At 45.6% G+C, this 16,501-nt stretch overlaps 1 protein-coding gene across 5 annotated transcripts in view; it reads left to right on the top strand.

Annotated features, from left to right (window-relative positions):
- Positions 1-7,955: 7,955 nt before the first annotated feature.
- ASXL1 (ASXL transcriptional regulator 1) overlaps positions 7,956-16,501 on the top strand; it is a 70,049-nt gene continuing 61,503 nt past the window's right edge. For 2 of the 5 annotated variants that reach the window (XM_058562949.1, XM_058562947.1), the window contains exons 1-2: positions 8,000-8,532; positions 15,705-15,787. In XM_058562949.1, coding sequence (XP_058418932.1) covers positions 8,476-8,532; positions 15,705-15,787 — 140 coding nt within the window. In that variant the 5' untranslated portion in view covers positions 8,000-8,475. Of the gene's footprint in view, positions 8,533-11,138; positions 12,683-15,704; positions 15,788-16,501 lie in introns of those variants that run through there. The other 3 variants (XM_058562951.1, XM_058562952.1, XM_058562948.1) reach the window with 3 other exon arrangements.

The following is a 16,501-nucleotide window of genomic DNA, read 5'->3' as shown; positions in this document are numbered from 1 at the left end:
GTCCTTGGGACAGGGTCTGTATATGGTAAGTGTCAGCAATGTTAGGTCTTCTTATGAAAACGATGCATCTATTTTTCCAATTGAATTTTAGGGTCATTTTGACAATAAAGTCTCACTGGGATCTTGACTGGGTTCACATTTACTGGATAGGCTAATTTGGGACAATGTCCACGTTATAGGGTCTTCCAGTCTAAGGCAAGCTGTGATCTTTATTGGTCCAAGACTTTATGCTCCTTGGTAGAGTTTATAGTTTTCTTCATATAAGAAGTGCACATTTTGGGCCGGCCCCGTGGCTTAGCGGTTAAGTGCGCGAGCTCCGCTGCTGGCGGCCTGGATTCGGATTCTGGGCGCGCACCCACGCACCGCTCCTCCAGCCATGCTGAGGCCGCGTCCCACATACAGCAACTAGAAGGATGTGCAACTATGACATACAACTATCTACTGGGGCTTAGGGGGAAAAAATAAATAAATAAAATTATTAAAAAAAAAAAAAAAAAGAAGTGCACATTTTATGTTAACTTTATTTCCAGATGGTGTAAGTTGTTTTGTTATTGTTCTTGTGAAGGGGATCCTTTATCCCCCATTATTTTCAAGTGGGATTATTATTAGTACATAAGAAAGTTATTCATTTTTGAAAATTGAGATATAATTGATATAACATTATATTAGTTTCAGGTATACAACATGATTCGGTATTTGTGTATATTGTGAAATGTTCACCACAATAAGTCTTGTGATGAGAACTTTTAAGATCTACTACTCTCTTAGCAACTTTCAAATATACACTACAGTATTATTAAGTATAATCGACATGCTGTACATTACATCTCCAGGACTTATTTTATAACTGGAAGTTTGTACCTTTTGACTACCTTTACCCAGTTTGCCCGCCCCTGACCCCTCACTTCTGGCAACCACCAATCTGTTCTCTGTATCTAGTTATTCATTTTTTAATGTTTATTTTGTACCCAAAGTAGCTATAATTTTTAAGTTGGGAAATAATTTCTCCCCTACCTAGTGTCAGCTTTGAGACATCCCCTTCTCTAAGCTCCAAGAGGACCCCAAGCTTCTATTGCTACAGAACCTATCACATTGCTTACCATCACTTGAAATCCATCTATATAGTGCAGGAACTGTGTCTAATTGGGCTGTTAGTCCCCAGGGCTCAGCAGAGGGCTTGCCTCCCAGCAGGAATTGATCAATGGCAATGAAAGATGCTGTGTTACTCTTCTCTGGGATAGCACAGCCTCTCTTCTAGGACAGAGGGCAGGGCAATAAAACAGGCCCGCAGTCTCTGACCTCATCTGGCTGACAGTCTAATTTGAGAAGTCATCATCAATGTCAAGAGTTAATTATATTTTTCCTCATTACACTTTGAAGGAAACAATGAGTGCTATGGGAATGTAAAGGACTCAATGAGTATAGGACAGCAGGGAAAGCCTTGCTAAAGAAGTATTCAGGGAGGCGTCCAGGATGACTCTGCACCCCCATTTTGCTCCCCCTCAACCGCAGACCAGTGTTAGCACCCAATCCTGCTTGAATGAATTCATTCAGCAAGCGAAGAGTACCTTCTCTGTGTGAGGCCCTATGCTGTTGGATCTGGGGCCATAGGGTTGGGTAAGAGCTGGTATCTGAGCTCAAATCAAAGCTCTGTCGATTCCTGGTTGTTACAGGAGGCAATCAAAACTCCTTAGTGTGGGCTCTACCTCCCAATCCTCCCACCTGCTCCTCCCACTAGGCCCCAGCCCACCTTTCTAACCTTGTCTCCTGCTCCTGCCCTACTGGACTGCTGGCCCCTCCCCCACTGAACACACTTGCACTTTCAGACACACACACACTCACACACATGGAGGCTGCCGCCCCCCTCCCCATCATACTCACTGTTGCTTCTACTCAGAATTCCCCTGAGCCACTCCTCTTCCTCTGGGCCTTCAAGAACCAGCTAAAGTATCACCCTCTGTGAAGTCTGCCCTCCTCGAGTTTGTTACTGCTTCTTTGTCTAAAATTGATGATAGGTCTTAATAAAGTGTACAGTTATTTTTGTCCGTGTCTATGATCCCAGTAGACCAGGGGGCCCTCAGAGTCAGTGACCTTGACTTTGTCTCTTTGCTAGGAACTAACACACAATGGGTCACTTAGAAATTACAATTAAAATGGGGCCAGAGAAATGCAACTTATATAATTAAAAGGGTAGGGTGCAGAAGGAAGATGAAAGGGTAAGGATTACTTAGCTTAGAGCAGTGGTTCTGAACCTGGAGTTCCAGGAAGGCAGGAGAGCAGGTGGCAAAGAGTGCGAGCTGTGTGCAAAGATGGGTTCCATGGGTTTGAATCCTGGCTCTGGCATATATTAGCTCCATGAGCTGGGACAAGAGGTTTTAGTTCTCTGAGCCTTAGAGAAAAAGGGGAGTACTACTGTTACTACTCTAGCTGTAAATTGGCTTCAGGGGGGCTGGGCACACCCTGAAATGTTATAAAGAATTTTGTATAAATAAGTGTAAGTATAAAGTTCTTCTGGGAAGAGGGTCCCTTGCTTTTTAGCAGATTTCACGAAATGTAAGAACCACCCAGAAGGGAGGCACTATGTCTTATATTAGTTATCTATTGCTGTGTAATAAATTACCTCAAAACTTGAGTGACTTAAAACAATAAACATTTATTATCTCACGCAGTTCCTGTGGTTTAGGAATCCAGGAGCAGCGTATTTGAGTGATTCTGGCTCTGGGTCTTTCATGAGGTTGCAGTCAAGATGTTGGCCAGGGCTGAAGTCATTTGAAGGCTTGTTTGGGGCTACTGCCATGTAGACCTCTCCACAGGGCTGTGTGAGTGTCCTCATGACATGGTGGCTGGCTTCCCCCAGAGGATGTGATCCAAGAGAACAAGGCAGAAACTGCAATCTCTCTTATGACCTAGCTCCAGAAGCCACACACTGTCACTTCTAAAATTTCCTATTGGTTCCATAGTTCAGCCTATTCAAAGTGGGAGGGGACTAAAAAGGATGTGAATGTCAGGGTCACGACTCATTGGGGTCGTTTTAGAGGCTGACTACCACAGTGCTTTAGAAGGAATTTGGAATGAGGAATTTTGGGTTTAAATCTTGAGTCCAGCAACAACAAATTGTGTGATCTTGGGAAAGTTCCTTCGCTTTACTGGCCCTGCCAAGTCTTCTCACTCACCTCGCATGGTGGTTGTGATATTCAAGAGTTAAGGCCTGAGAAGCCATTTATCTAAGCCTTCAAGTTCACATTCAGATACTAGCAATCATGAAAGAGGAGGAGGAAGAAAAGCCATTTGGGGCAGGGAGTAAGTTAATGTTTTCATTATAAAACACTGAAAATGAAGAAATAACCCATCTATCAATCTCATCACATTAGCACCACCACTCTTAGAATTTGGTGTTAAAATGCACTTTAAAGTTCCTTTTCCTTCTTTGCAGAGAAAGAATAGAGGAAATGACTTAAATTGAGACCAGAAAGATTTATGGTAGATATGAGTACATGTCTCTGGCATTAAGAGATTAAAAATTGAGATGGGCTCCTTTGTGAGGTCCTGAAATCTCCACCTGAAAACCTTAAAGAATCAGGCAGGGGGCTGTTATTTTCCACAATTTTGGTAAAATCTAGCTCAGGTCATCCTTTGAGGCCATTTTAGGGGAGATCCCACAAGTCTTTTTAAGTAAAATGAAAGGAATTGTTATTAAATTATTTATAATAATAATTATTAAAGATGTTCTCACACTGTTGAGCACTAAAAATTTTATTTTTTCCATCATACTCATGAGTATGAGTAGCACATACTCATTCCAGAAGATTTGGAAAATACAGATAAATGTACAGATGCCAAAAACATTACATCTGCCACCTTAATGTAAATGCTGTTTTGTGGTTGAAATGAAAAAGAATTTTTTTCAATTAAAAAAATATAGTATTTTGTAAAAAAAAAGAAAAAGAAAACCAAAAAATCTACCATAGTCTTAAACTCAGAAGTAACCATTAATTACATTTTTGTAGAGTAAAATGGAATTTAAATACTTTTTTCAGCCTCACGGGAGACTGAAAAACAAGAGTGGATTTAAATGATGGTGAATGGCAAGTAAGCTGAGTTAGGGCTGCCCATCGTGTGGGCAGATTCTGTGCCTAACGATAACAGTGAGGTCATGAAGTCTCTGTCCCTGAGCGTCTTTACAACTTGCATAGATATGTTGGGGTGAAATCCTGCCTCAATCTTTCTTGATTCTGCCTGGGCAGGTTCCAAATACTGTTTAGGGCTCATTCAATGGGAAAATAAGTCCTAAGGAATTTTGTCCAATAAAGTTATTGAGTAAGGTCATTCATTCAACAGATTGAGTGCCTACCATGTGCCAGGACTGTGCCAGATGTTGGGAGTGTGATGATGAACCCAAGAAGATGCTAGCAAGAGCACAGACATTAAACCAAAAATCATACAAAGAAATGAAATGTGGGTGGGACCAGGAGAGGTACGCATTTGTTTATCATCTGCTACTGGAAGTTTAGCAAATGTGATCTCATTTAATCATCTGGGATCTGGGGGAGGTAATTTGACCTCTTTGAACTCCAACTTCACTTGAAAATGGAGACCGAGTTATTGGGAGAGAACATTCGTTAGAGTGGCTAACTGTTCCAGAGCTTGCTTCACTGAAGTATAAAAAATGAGGCACTTTTTACACTTCAGACTCTAAACCTTGGAGGCAAAAAGAGCTGGCATTTAGTGAGTCTGCTGTGTGCAAGGTGCTTTACAAAGATCCCATTTAATCCCAATTCCACCCTTTGAGTTTATGTACCCAGTTGTCCAAATGATGGCATTGAGTCAATGAGAGGTTTCAGAACTTGAGCAAGACCACACAGCTGGAGAAGGACTGCAAGAAGATTCACACCTCGGCCTGCCAAAGTCCAAAGCCAGTGGCAATACATTATCTCATAGTGAGGTTCAGGGGGTTTATGTATCTTTTTGGGAATTCCTGGTCTGCTGGTGGTGTGTTTGTTATTCAGATTCCTGGTTTGTTATGTGCTTTGCTCATAACTGTGCAGTTCGAAAACAGTGACTCATCCCCAAACAGGGCAGGGTTGAATATCAGTCCTGTTTATCTTACACTGCCCTGTGGCACCTGTGTTGACTTCAAAGCTACTTTGTAATAAAAGCACTGAGATAAAAACAGAAAAACACAAAAAATGTATAGGTTTGTTTTTTGGTGCTTCTGAGAAGAGAATAAACTCATGAGTCTCATTAACTTAAAAAAAAATCACAGCTACTTAAGGTTTATTGACTAAAGCCAATTTTCCAACACGTATCTTGTACAGTACTCTGAACATACTCTTTTCACACTTAACTATGATGTTGTCATTAGTTTCTCTTTGATTCTGCAAGGGCAGAGACCATGAGATAGTCACATCTGGATTCCCCCATGACCCAACTGTGAGAGCCAGGCAATATTGGCTGAAAGAATTAAATAAACGCATTTCCACAGTGCCTGTATTAGCCTTCTTTTGCTACTGTAAGAAGTTACCACAGATTTAGTGGCTTAAAACAACATCCATTTATATCACATACTTTCCGTGGGCCAGAAGTCTGGACACAGTGTGGCTCAGTTGGTTCTCCCATAAGGCTAAAATCAAGGTGTTGGCAGGACTGCATTCCTTTCTGCAGACTGGGTAGCAGGGTGGAGAACCTATTTCCAAGCTCATTCAAGTTCTGAGAATTCACTTCCATAAGGCTGTAGGACTGAAGTCCAGTTACTTGCTGGCAGGGCTTGTTCTCAGCTTCTAGAGGCTGCCTACGTTCCCTGGCTCATGGCCCCTTTCAAAGCCAGCAACAGTGGGTTGAGTTCCTCTCACGCTTTGAATCTGATTCTTCTGCCTCATCTCTCCAAAGCCTCTCTTACACCTTCCTCTTCTGCTTTTAAGGGTCCGTGTGATTAGAGTCACACGTCACTTAAGGACAGGGATACGTTCTGAGAGATGTGTTGTCAGGCAATTTCATCCTTGTGCGAACATCATGGAATGTACTTACACAAACCTAGATGGTATAAGCTACTACATACACTTAGCCTATATGGTACTAATCTTATAAGACCACTGTCGTATATGTGGCCTGTCATTATGTGGTGCATGAGTTTACTGGGCCCATCCAGATAATCCAGGGTAATCTATTTTACGGTCCTTAATTCCATCTGCAAAGTCCGTTTTGCCAAGAAATGTAACATATTCACAGGTTCCAGGGACTAGAGCATAGACATTTTTTTTTGTTTTGGGGGGGGAACATTATTCTTCCTACCACAGTGCCTGTATGAAACATGTAAATTTTAGAGTGAGTCTTCTCTAGTTACTTCTTGGAGGTTACCGGGGGGTGAAGCTACTCAAGAATAAAACATTTGAAACGAGCCAAATGACTTGTCAAAGGTTACTGTGTCAGCTGTAGATTAACAACAACAAAAAAACCCTTTTGTAAAAAATCAGGTCAAACAATTTTTGGGTGGTGGAGGGGGGGGCTGTTCTTTCTTTCCCCCTTGGGGTGAAGTTAGAAGGGTCTTCCCTTCTAACATGCCTATTTCACCTTGCACATTATATTCACTTTGGAGGATTTTGTTTATTGGACTAGAAAGTCTTCTTTGTGATGAGCATTAGAAGCAGGAGCAGTGAACTCCATGGTGTTAGGGTTGGGCAGCCACAGTATCGGTCTTCTCTAAGCACTGGCTCTCCCATGTGCTAACACCAGGCAGTGGAGGGTATGTTTCCTCACCCAGGGAAACCTTTCAAATGTGGCCATTGACCCTGCCTCCCTAATTTTTAAGAGCTGGCCATTAATCCAGTTTAGGATTGATTCTGGGAATGTTTCTGGACATTGATTCAACTAATAGACTATGTGTTGGGTACTCTGAACCTCATTTCATTTCATGCTCTACAACCAAGGCTCAGAGAGGCTAAGTACCATGCCCATTATCTCTCAGCTGGTACCAATTATTAAACACTTGCTCTATGCCAGGAGCCAAATTGTGTGGACCTAATGTCAAGATCCCCTTCACACCCTCGTCCAATCTGCCAGGTGTTTTATGTTAATTTTAATGCTGTTAGGTATTAGACATGTTGCAGATTAGAAAATTGAGGCTCAGAGAGGTTGAGCCCCTAGTTTTAGGTTGACAGCCAGGGAGTGGCTCAGCCAGGATTCCGGTCTAGGTCCGTCTGGCTCCCGGACCTGTGTTCTCTCCAGGGTACTGCCTCTAAAAAGGCCTCAGGTGCATTCTGGTTAGTACGGCCCCAAAGCCCAAGTTCTTTACACTACCGGTCATCATATCACCAAGTGGTAAGAACGCTCTAGGCTGCAGGTGCAATCTTCTGCAAACGCATAGCGGCATGAAAGCACAGGAGGAAATGGGGAACTGTCTAGGTCTATCCATCGCAGAATAACCGTTTTACTGGTATGAGTGTCTTTTTGTCTCATTATTATGCGGCAGTGAGTCACTTAGGGGAGGACCAAAAGGGAAAGTCCTGTCTCTTGTCACCTACGAGAAGTGTCGGTGAGAAGAACCGCTTAGGCGGGGAGAGGCAGAAGGTGGGCACTGAGAGTCGAGCTACCAATTCTCGATCCCCACCCTTATCCGCCCGGCAGCCCCGAGGCGAGAAGCGGCAAAAGGGTTAAATGTGGCTGGGGGAGCCCAGCCACCGCCCCTTCCCAGCAACGCCTCCCAGAATGCCTCAGGCCCCCAGCCAGTTCCCGCACCTCGCGATACTCCGCCCAGTCCCTTCCCCGAACGGCTGCTAGTCTCCCTTCCTTAACCGAGCACTGCGCGAGGCGGAGGAAGGGAGGGGAGCGCGGCAAGACGGGCCGCAGGGCACGCCGGGAAGTGTGGTCCAAGCGTTTCACACAGCCATATTCTTCCGGAGCGGGGGAGGCCAGGGAGGCAACCGGGACTACGATTCCCAGCCGCCCTTTCGGTTTGTTTTTGTTCAAAAAAAAAAAAACCCCACACTCCCCCTCCTCACTCTTCACACACACTCACACACACCCACGGCAGACACGCACACACCCGGGCGCCGAAGGGAAAGCCGCGTCTCGCCTTCCCGCCCCGCCGCCAGTCCTGTCTCGGCCCCTCAGCAGAGCGGGAAAGCGGAGGCCGGAGCCGTGACCTCTGACCCCGTGGTTATGCGGAGCCGCCGCATTCCTTAGCGATCGCGGGGCTGCTGCCGCTGCCGCCGCCGCCGTGGGCGACTGACGCAGCGCGGGCGCGTGGAGCCGCCGCCACCCCTCCCCCACCGCCGCCCTCGCGCCGGGTCTCGCGCCAGCCGGTGCCCGCGCGCCCACCCCTTCTCCCCGGCCGCACCCGAGTCCTCGCGCGCCGCCGCCACGCGCCCCCCCGCGCGGCCGCCGCCGCCGCCGCCGCCGCCCCAGCCCCGCGCCGCCGCCCCAGCCCGCCCCGCCCGGAGGTCCCGCGTGGAGCCGCCGCCGCCGCCAGGGAGGAGGAGGATGAAGGACAAACAGAAGAGGAAGAAGGAGCGCACGTGGGCCGAGGCCGCGCGCCTGGTGAGGCGGGCCGCCGAGGGGGGCTCGGTTGGGGGGCGTGAGGGTGGGCTCGCCGAGTACCCCCCCGCCGACGGGGGGAGGGGCGAAGCCCTGCCCACCGCAGGAGGGGGCGGGGCCACCGTTTCTCTAGGAACGGGACAGCCCCCGAAGGCGTTGCGTGGGGAGAGGTCCCCCGCCGGGTTGGATGTGGCGCCTTTTTTGCACGCCCCCCCCTCCCAAATTCCTGCGGAGGGGCGAGCTGGCAGACCGGCTCCTCCCCCTCCGGGCGGCGGGGCCCCAGTTTCCCCTCCCCCACTATTTGGCAGCATTTGGGGGTCTGGGGAAGCTTCGTTTCTGCACTCGGGGGAGTTTGGTTTCCGGGAAGGGTCGGAAGCTCCTCCCTCGCTTCCTGGTGGGCAGTGGGGTGGTGCGTTTGACTGGAGGGGTGGGAAAGCGCCCCCAGTTTCCAGAACGCTAGTGGCACTTGGAGCTTTCCCAATCTAAACCAGGTGTGTGGAGGGAAGCAAGTGCTTACTCCCAGCTTGAACCCTGAGCGGTGGTTCTCAAACTTTAGTGTCCTGTGGGGGCAGGACACCTGGGGAGGTTGTTAGGAATGCTCCTCCTAGGGCCCTGCTGAAGACCTACTGAGTCTGAGATGCTGGAGTACAGCCTGAGTGTCTTCATTTCGACCAGCTTCCCAGGTTGATTCTAATACAGGTGGCCCACGGACTAGACTTTGAGAAATGCTGACTAGAGTGTTTTCCTTCATAAGCTAGACTGGAGATAGGCACTTTGCAGAGAACTGACTACGCTTTGCAAAGAATGTATGTGCGTGCTCTATTCCTTAGTGTCCTGGTGCGTGTATACATGAAGTGTTGGACAAAGACCAGGTGTCTCTGTTTGAAGATACTGCTCACTGAGGACTTAGCAAAGGAGAGAGTAATTTGAGTGTTTGAAGCTGCGTGGTGAGGGGGGTTGTGAATTTTCTGTTTTCAAAGCCTCAGAGGACTTGTAAGTGAAATATTTTCCTTTTGGGTTTGCACCCCGAAAGCTAGGACACTTTGAGACGTGTTCTTATAAAATCTTGCTGATGACAGCAGTAACAGGTTATACTTCTGTCAGAGATGTCGCTTCCTTAGAACTGTCACACAGCAGGGTTATAGTGCAGATAGCATCCTTGTCTCTTGACACCCTGTAGTTTATATGTAATTGCTCTAATTTACTTTTAATGATGAATTAAGCTCAATCTTCTAATCTTTCATTTTATTGAGAAGTGAGGGTCCTGCCTCAAAGGTATTGTGCAAAAAAAGATGAATATGTGTTGGGAGTTGTTACAAATCTGTGGTACACCTTTTTCTTTCTTGGAGCCTGTAAAACTCAATTATTGACTTGCAAGGACTAAAGCTGTTTGGTTTATAGGAGAATTTTCACTGGTGGTCCTGATCATCTTCCCCAGGCATTTGTTGCCCAAGGAACAGAAATAGCAATTGTTTGGATGCTGAAGTTTTGTGCTTCAGTTAATTTGTTTTGGTTTGGTATATGAAATTTGAAGATTTTGAAGTTTCTACATTTTTTTTTTCCCGGATTCCATCAAAATTGGAAGCTTTGGCTAGCTTTCAGAATCTCTTGGAAATTTCAGGATTTCTCCAATGTGGCTTCACCTGGAAATAAATTTAGGCCTGAAGGCGAGTAGGGGAGAGTCAAAAGGATGTGTTCTCTTTTGCCTTGAGCTTGAGTCTTGGGTGTTCATTGAAATTCTCCTCTGAGTTCCTGTTATATGCAGGTGTTTATGACTCTGGGCACCAAAAGGAAATTTGCTTGCCAGAGTTTTACTTTTTAGAGGTAGGTGAAAGTACCTTTAAATCCTGTGTTATTTATGTCCTGACAGAATTCTAAAGTCTATTTGTCTCAAGGTCTGTTGGCTTTTACTAGTTGAAAGACTTTAGGAATTTGGGGTCCACTGTTCTGTTAAGCCTCTTCGGGTTCTTGAATTTACCGTGATCTGAACTCCAGTATCCAGCTTGCTGTTCTGTTTTATCATTGGCTCAACTTCGTGCTAGAGTATCTAAGTTCGTTCTTTTTTTTTATTGTGAGGCGATCAGCCCTGTGCTAACATCTGCCAATCCTCCTCTTTTTTTGCTGAGGAAGACTGGCCCTGGGCTAACATCCACGCCCATCTTCCTCCACTTTATATGGGACGCCGCCACAGCATGGCTTGTCAAGCAGTGCATCGGTGCGCGCCCGGGATCCGAACCGGTGATCCCCGGGCCGCTGCAGTGGAGCGCGGACACTTAACCGCTTGTGCCACCGGGCCGGCCCCCTAAGTTCTTTCTTTTCTTTTTCTTCTGTGGCTCTTCATTAAAAATTAGTAATATGAGGGCCAGCCCCGTGACTTAGCGGTTAGGTGAGCGCGCTCCGTTACTGGTGGCCCAGGTTCGGATCCCGGGCGCGCACTGACGCACCGCTTCTCCGGCCATGCTGAGGCCGCGTCCCACATACAGCAGCTAGAAGGATGTGCAACTGACATACAACTATCGGGGCTTTGGGGAAGAAAAAAAGGAGGAGGATTGGCAATAGATGTTAGCTCAGAGCCGGTCTTCCTCAGCAAAAACAGGAGGATTAGCACGGATGTTAGCTCAGGGCTGATCTTCCTCACAAAAAAAAAAATAATTAGTAATATGAATAGGAATTACTTTGTGGTGCAGTTAAACGTGTGAAAGATGACTTGTGGGAACATGGTGCGTAATTTTGCGTATCTTTTATTGTTTTTTCTTTTAGAATTTTCCATCCGTTTGGATGGGACTGATTGTTGGGTGAAGGGGAGCTTCATTTCGAGTCCTCTCCCCATTTAAAAACAATTGCTGTAACAAACTGAGCGCTAGAGAGTGTGAGAGCTTACACTGGACAGAGCGCAGCTTGACAAGAGTGAGCTGTAACAGGTAGGGCAGTAGATTAGATCTAACTGCTCTTTGGACAGGTGAGTTTGGAGTGCTTGCCATGGCAATCAGATGCACTTGCTTTGCAGCAGTTTCATGTTGCTCCTGACCTTTCTGAGATTGGTGGCTAGAGTGTTACTAGGAACCGTTTAAAAAACTGTTTTGGTAGGAAAGAAGAGATTTCTGGAGAATTTCAGTCGTTTTTTTGAGTTTTTGCAGGAAATTGAGTTTTGCAGATCTTAATTGTGACATTGAGAGGTAGATGTTCTTTCAAACATTTTTAATATTGTCTTTTCTAGATGTAAGAGGTAGACTGTATGGGGTTGGATGGATATAAATCCTCCTCCTTGTTAGGAGCAGTTTGTTTGGGAGAAATAGCCTAGGGGATTTCCCTTTAAATTTAATGTCCTTAAATGGATTCTCCCTGGCTTTGAGAAACTCTTCATTGTACGCTTTATCTTTCACTTTGATTCATGACTGACCATTCTTACATCAAACATTTTTTTTCCCTTTGAAGTAGGAGAAGAGATACTTTTTTTTTCTTTTTTTAAAGCACACTCTAGAAAGACAGAGACTAGGAATAGAACACTGCTGAATTGTTCTTACACTAAAGGCTAGAGGCATATATAGTTTTAATGAAATTGAATATTTTGTATCTTTTATTGTAACTTCCCTTTAGAGATTTTGTTTCCTCTGTCTTAGATTCTCAGGCTCTTCTAGACTGCTGTTTAAATAATTGGTAACTAATTTTTCAGTCATGCTTTTTAAAAAAAGTATCCTACAAAAATTCGCTAGCTCAGCTCACACTTAATTAGTGTCAAAGAAATGATTGTGGCAGTGAACCTGAGTAGCTTGTACCAGCTTTGTTGTAGGTTTGTTCAAGTCAGCACTGCCTAACTTAGCACTTAGTTGGGTTCTTGGAATACAGAGATGGATAAGGTTTGCCCTTGAGGAACTTTTGGTCTTCTGAGGATGAGGAAGATCCAGACACATGAATAGAATTTTACTGTAGGCATGATAAATGCTGTCATAGATGTGTAAATGGTAAACAGACATCCTGGTTCCTGCTTATTGTTCAGTGTAGTTCCTCCTTTTGCTCTCAAGTGGCCCGCTTTGAAAGATAAATTATATGTGTTGTGGAACTATGGGGACACTGAAACGACATTTAACTCTGCCTGGCAGAGATCAGAGAAGGCTTCCTGGAAGAAGGTGCTTTCCGAACTGAATCTTGAGGGGTGAGTAGGAGTTAGACCCATCACAGAAGATGTAAGCAGGAGCTAATGACAAGAAATAGCAGGAGAGTGTGTGTGTGTGTGTGAGTGTGTGTGTGCATGTGTGTATTTGCAGGGTGGAGAGTGTGGGAACTGGGAAGAACCACACGTTGTTATTGGAGCATAAAGTTTGTGGAATATCGATTTGGCAGTCAGGTAGAGAGATAGGCAGAGACAGATTGTGAGGGCCTTGTGTGCCAGGCACTGCATGCACACACATTATCTCTAACCTGTTAAACAGCTGAGAGGAAGACACCAGTATCCTTACTTCACAAACGAGGAAACCCAGTTCTCAGGTTGGGTAGGTAATTTGCCCAAGTTTAGAAGGCTGGAATTTGAATCCATGTCTGTCTGGTTCTAAAGCCTATGCTTTTCCAGTGGGCCAGTGGACTCTTGGGAAGCTTCAGCTTTTGCTGTGTGTGATTAGGTTGCTGTTGAAGGATTTTTTTTTGTGTGAGAAAAATCAGCCCTGAGCTAACATCCATGTTAATCCTCCTTTTGCTGAGGAATACTGGCTCTGAGCTAACATCTATTGCCAACCCTCCTTTTTTTCCGTTTTTCTCCCCAAAGCCCCAGTAGATAGTTGTATGTCATAGTTGCACATCCTTCTAGTTGCTGTATGTGGGACGTGGCCTCAGCATGGCCGGAGAAGTGGTGCGTTGGTGCGCGCCTGGGATCCGAACCTGGGCTACCAGTAGCGGAGCGCGTGCGCTTAACCGCTAAGCCATGGGGCCGGCCCCTGCTGTTGAAGGATTTTAAAGCAGGGAAAGTGAAGAGAGCAGGTTTGTTTTGTTGGGTTTGACCTCAGGCTATAGCTTGTGAATTCTGTGAGAGCAGGGATTTGGTCTTGTTTACTGATGAATTCCTATAATTGTCCTTGGCACAAAGTAGGTATTTCATGTAATTGTTGAATGAAGGATGGCAGCAGAGGAAGAATGTGCGGACAGCAGGGCTGGTGGCAGGGATATTAGCGAAGAGGCTGTTGTGTTGGGTCAGGTAAGAAACTGGCTGTGGGGGCTGGGGGACAGGTGAGAGTGAAGGACGACACCTAGGTTTCTAAATTAGGTGATTAGACTGGCTGCTAACCAAGGTAGGGAATGTTGAGAGAAGAGGGGGGTGTATTATTAGAGTTGCTGATTAGATGAATTAGAGTAGACGAGCAAGGGGGGACATCCAGTACAGAACTGAAATTTGAGTCTCAAGCTTGGGGAGAAATCTGGGCTAGAGGGAGAGATTTGGGAGTTATCAGAATTTAGATAGTAGTTGAAACTGTGAGATGATAATGTTACCCAAGGAGAATGTAAAAATTGAAAAGCGAGGAGCCTGCCTGGTGGCATAGCGGTTAAGTGCATGCGCTCCGCTTCGGCGGCCGGAGGGTTCGCAGGTTCGGATCCCGGGCGCGCATCAACGCACCGCTTGTCAAGCCATGCTGTGGTGGCGTCCCATATAAAGTAGAGGAAGGTGGACATGGATGTTAGCCCAAGGCCAGTCTTCCTTGGCAAAAAGAGGCGGATTGGCAACAGATGTTAGCTCAGGGCTGATCTTCCTCACACACACACACACACACATACACACACACACACACACTCGAAAAGAGGGAGGCTAAGTATGGGACCATGGCAAATAGGGGTTTTATTTCAGCACCTACTTCTCCAAAACTTGATTTCCTTTGGTGCTAAGGGCTCATGTTCTTCCACAGAGAGAACCTTCAGCAGCAGTCCTATCAGACTTCTTGCTTCACATTTTATTTGTGACAGAGCAGTGCTTAGTTGTTTACGGTTGTTAAGTGACTGCAAGATGTTAGTGTGATTTCGAGTAACCTCAGCACCTGCACAGGTAGAGACAGTACGAAGAAATTGACAGCCTGTCTTCTTCTCCCTTAGAGGATGACATTTCTAAAACAACTCAGCTTCTTAAAGGGAGAGAGCTGCAGTTGCTCACGAAGAAACTACTGCCATGACTTAGTTATAGATGATGCTAACATAAATGGGACATTCCATTTCTCATTGTTTTGCTTGTACCAGTCATATAGAATCATAGCATCATGTTGCCAAATGGCAAAATGTACCGTGGCAGTTAACCCTAGAATTTCACAGTATGGTGGCAAAAATCTTCATTTAAAAATATGGGTACTGGGCCGGCCCGGTGGCTTAGCCATTAAGCGTGCGCGCTCTGCTGCTGGCGGCCCGGGTTCGGATCCCGGGCGCGCACTGATGCACCGCTTCTCCAGCCATGCTGAGGCCGCATCCCACATACAGCAACTAGAAGGATGTGCAGCTATGACATACAACTATCTACTGGGGCTTTGGGGGAAAAGAAAAAAAATAAATAAAAAAATTATAAAAATATGGGTACTAATCAAACTTCCTTGGGAAAGAAAATCTGCATGCTTTTCTGTCTTATAGTTTATTGTGTAGCACTATGGTTTAGCTATATTAACGCCATCAAGTTAAGCAGTAACCAGGGTTGCTAAGGCACCACATACCGTAACTTATGTGTTAAGAAGATGTGGTTTTTAGGGCCGGCCCCGTGGCGCAAGCAGTTAAGTGCGCGCACTCTGTTTTGGCGGCCCAGGGTTCGCAGGTTCAGATCCCTGGCGCGCACCGACGCACCGCTTGGTAAGCCATCCTGTGGCGGTGTCCCATATAAAGTAGAGGAAGATGGGCATGGATGTTAGCTGAGGGCCACTCTTCCTCAAGAAAAAAGGAGAGGATTGGTGTTGGATGTTAGCTCAGGGCTAGTCCTCCTCACAAAAAAAAAAAAAGATGTGGTTTTTAGAATTGAGAATTAGAATATTTCAGCTAATTGCAGTCACTTTCAGCGACTAGATAGATCTGTATGTAATTTGGTTTCTGAGGTAATTTTAACTGTGGAAAAACTGAATTGTCAGCAGTGGTACCTCAGAGCAGAACTGTAGCCCATGAGATAGATTGATGGATGTAAATGGAAATTGCATACTGAAACCAGAACATTTATATTTCTTCAGGTACTAGAAAACTACTCGGATGCTCCAATGACACCAAAACAGATTCTGCAGGTCATAGAGGCAGAAGGACTAAAGGAAATGAGGTTTGTATTGCTCTTGCTGCTTACTGTGAGAGTTTTGTAGGCCATGTGTCTTTCTGTAGTTACGCAGTGATATGAGTAAGTCCGCATGTGCATATATATATATATGTTCATGTATCTGGTGGTGGTGTGGAACTGTCTCCCAGGTTGTGTATCCTCTCAGTGGAGGGTGGGAGTGGGTGAACATCCATTTGTTTTCATTAGAGATGCAGTGACTTTCCCCATCCTTGCTCTCCCTTAAAGCTTGACATTGAGCTTGTTTTTTGTGTGTAAGGAGTTGGCACCTTTTCTCTTGTTCTCTGTTTTGCATGTTTCAGGAATAGAGAAGGGGCAGACTCTGACAGGCTCTATCTTGTCTAAAACTGCCCTTCTCTCTATACCATCTCTCTGAAGTCCTTTGTTTTAGGGTGGTCTCCTCAGCGTTAAATTTGCTAACTTTTCTCCTCCGTCACTGACTCGAGCCATTCATGATATGAATATAGTAAATTTTGGGGTGACCTTGATTCTCTTATCCTGTGATGTAGTTTTCCTAGAGAAGCAACAGGTTAGAAACACAGAAGGAATTGCAGACGCGAAAACCAGTGACTGTCCTTAATCCTTTTCTCTCTTTTTCCCTCACCCCAGCCTTTTTTTTAAATGAAAGAGGAGAGCACAACACAGTCCCATCTTGGGACTCAGAACAAACAGCATATGTTTTTGCTGGTTAAGCTTTAGCTG

Source organism: Diceros bicornis, chromosome 19 (genome assembly GCF_020826845.1).
Source record: "Diceros bicornis minor isolate mBicDic1 chromosome 19, mDicBic1.mat.cur, whole genome shotgun sequence".
Taxonomy (NCBI): Eukaryota; Metazoa; Chordata; class Mammalia; order Perissodactyla; family Rhinocerotidae; genus Diceros; species Diceros bicornis.
The sequence above is the reverse complement of the archived record's forward strand: the minus strand, read 5'-3'. Positions and strand labels throughout refer to the sequence as shown.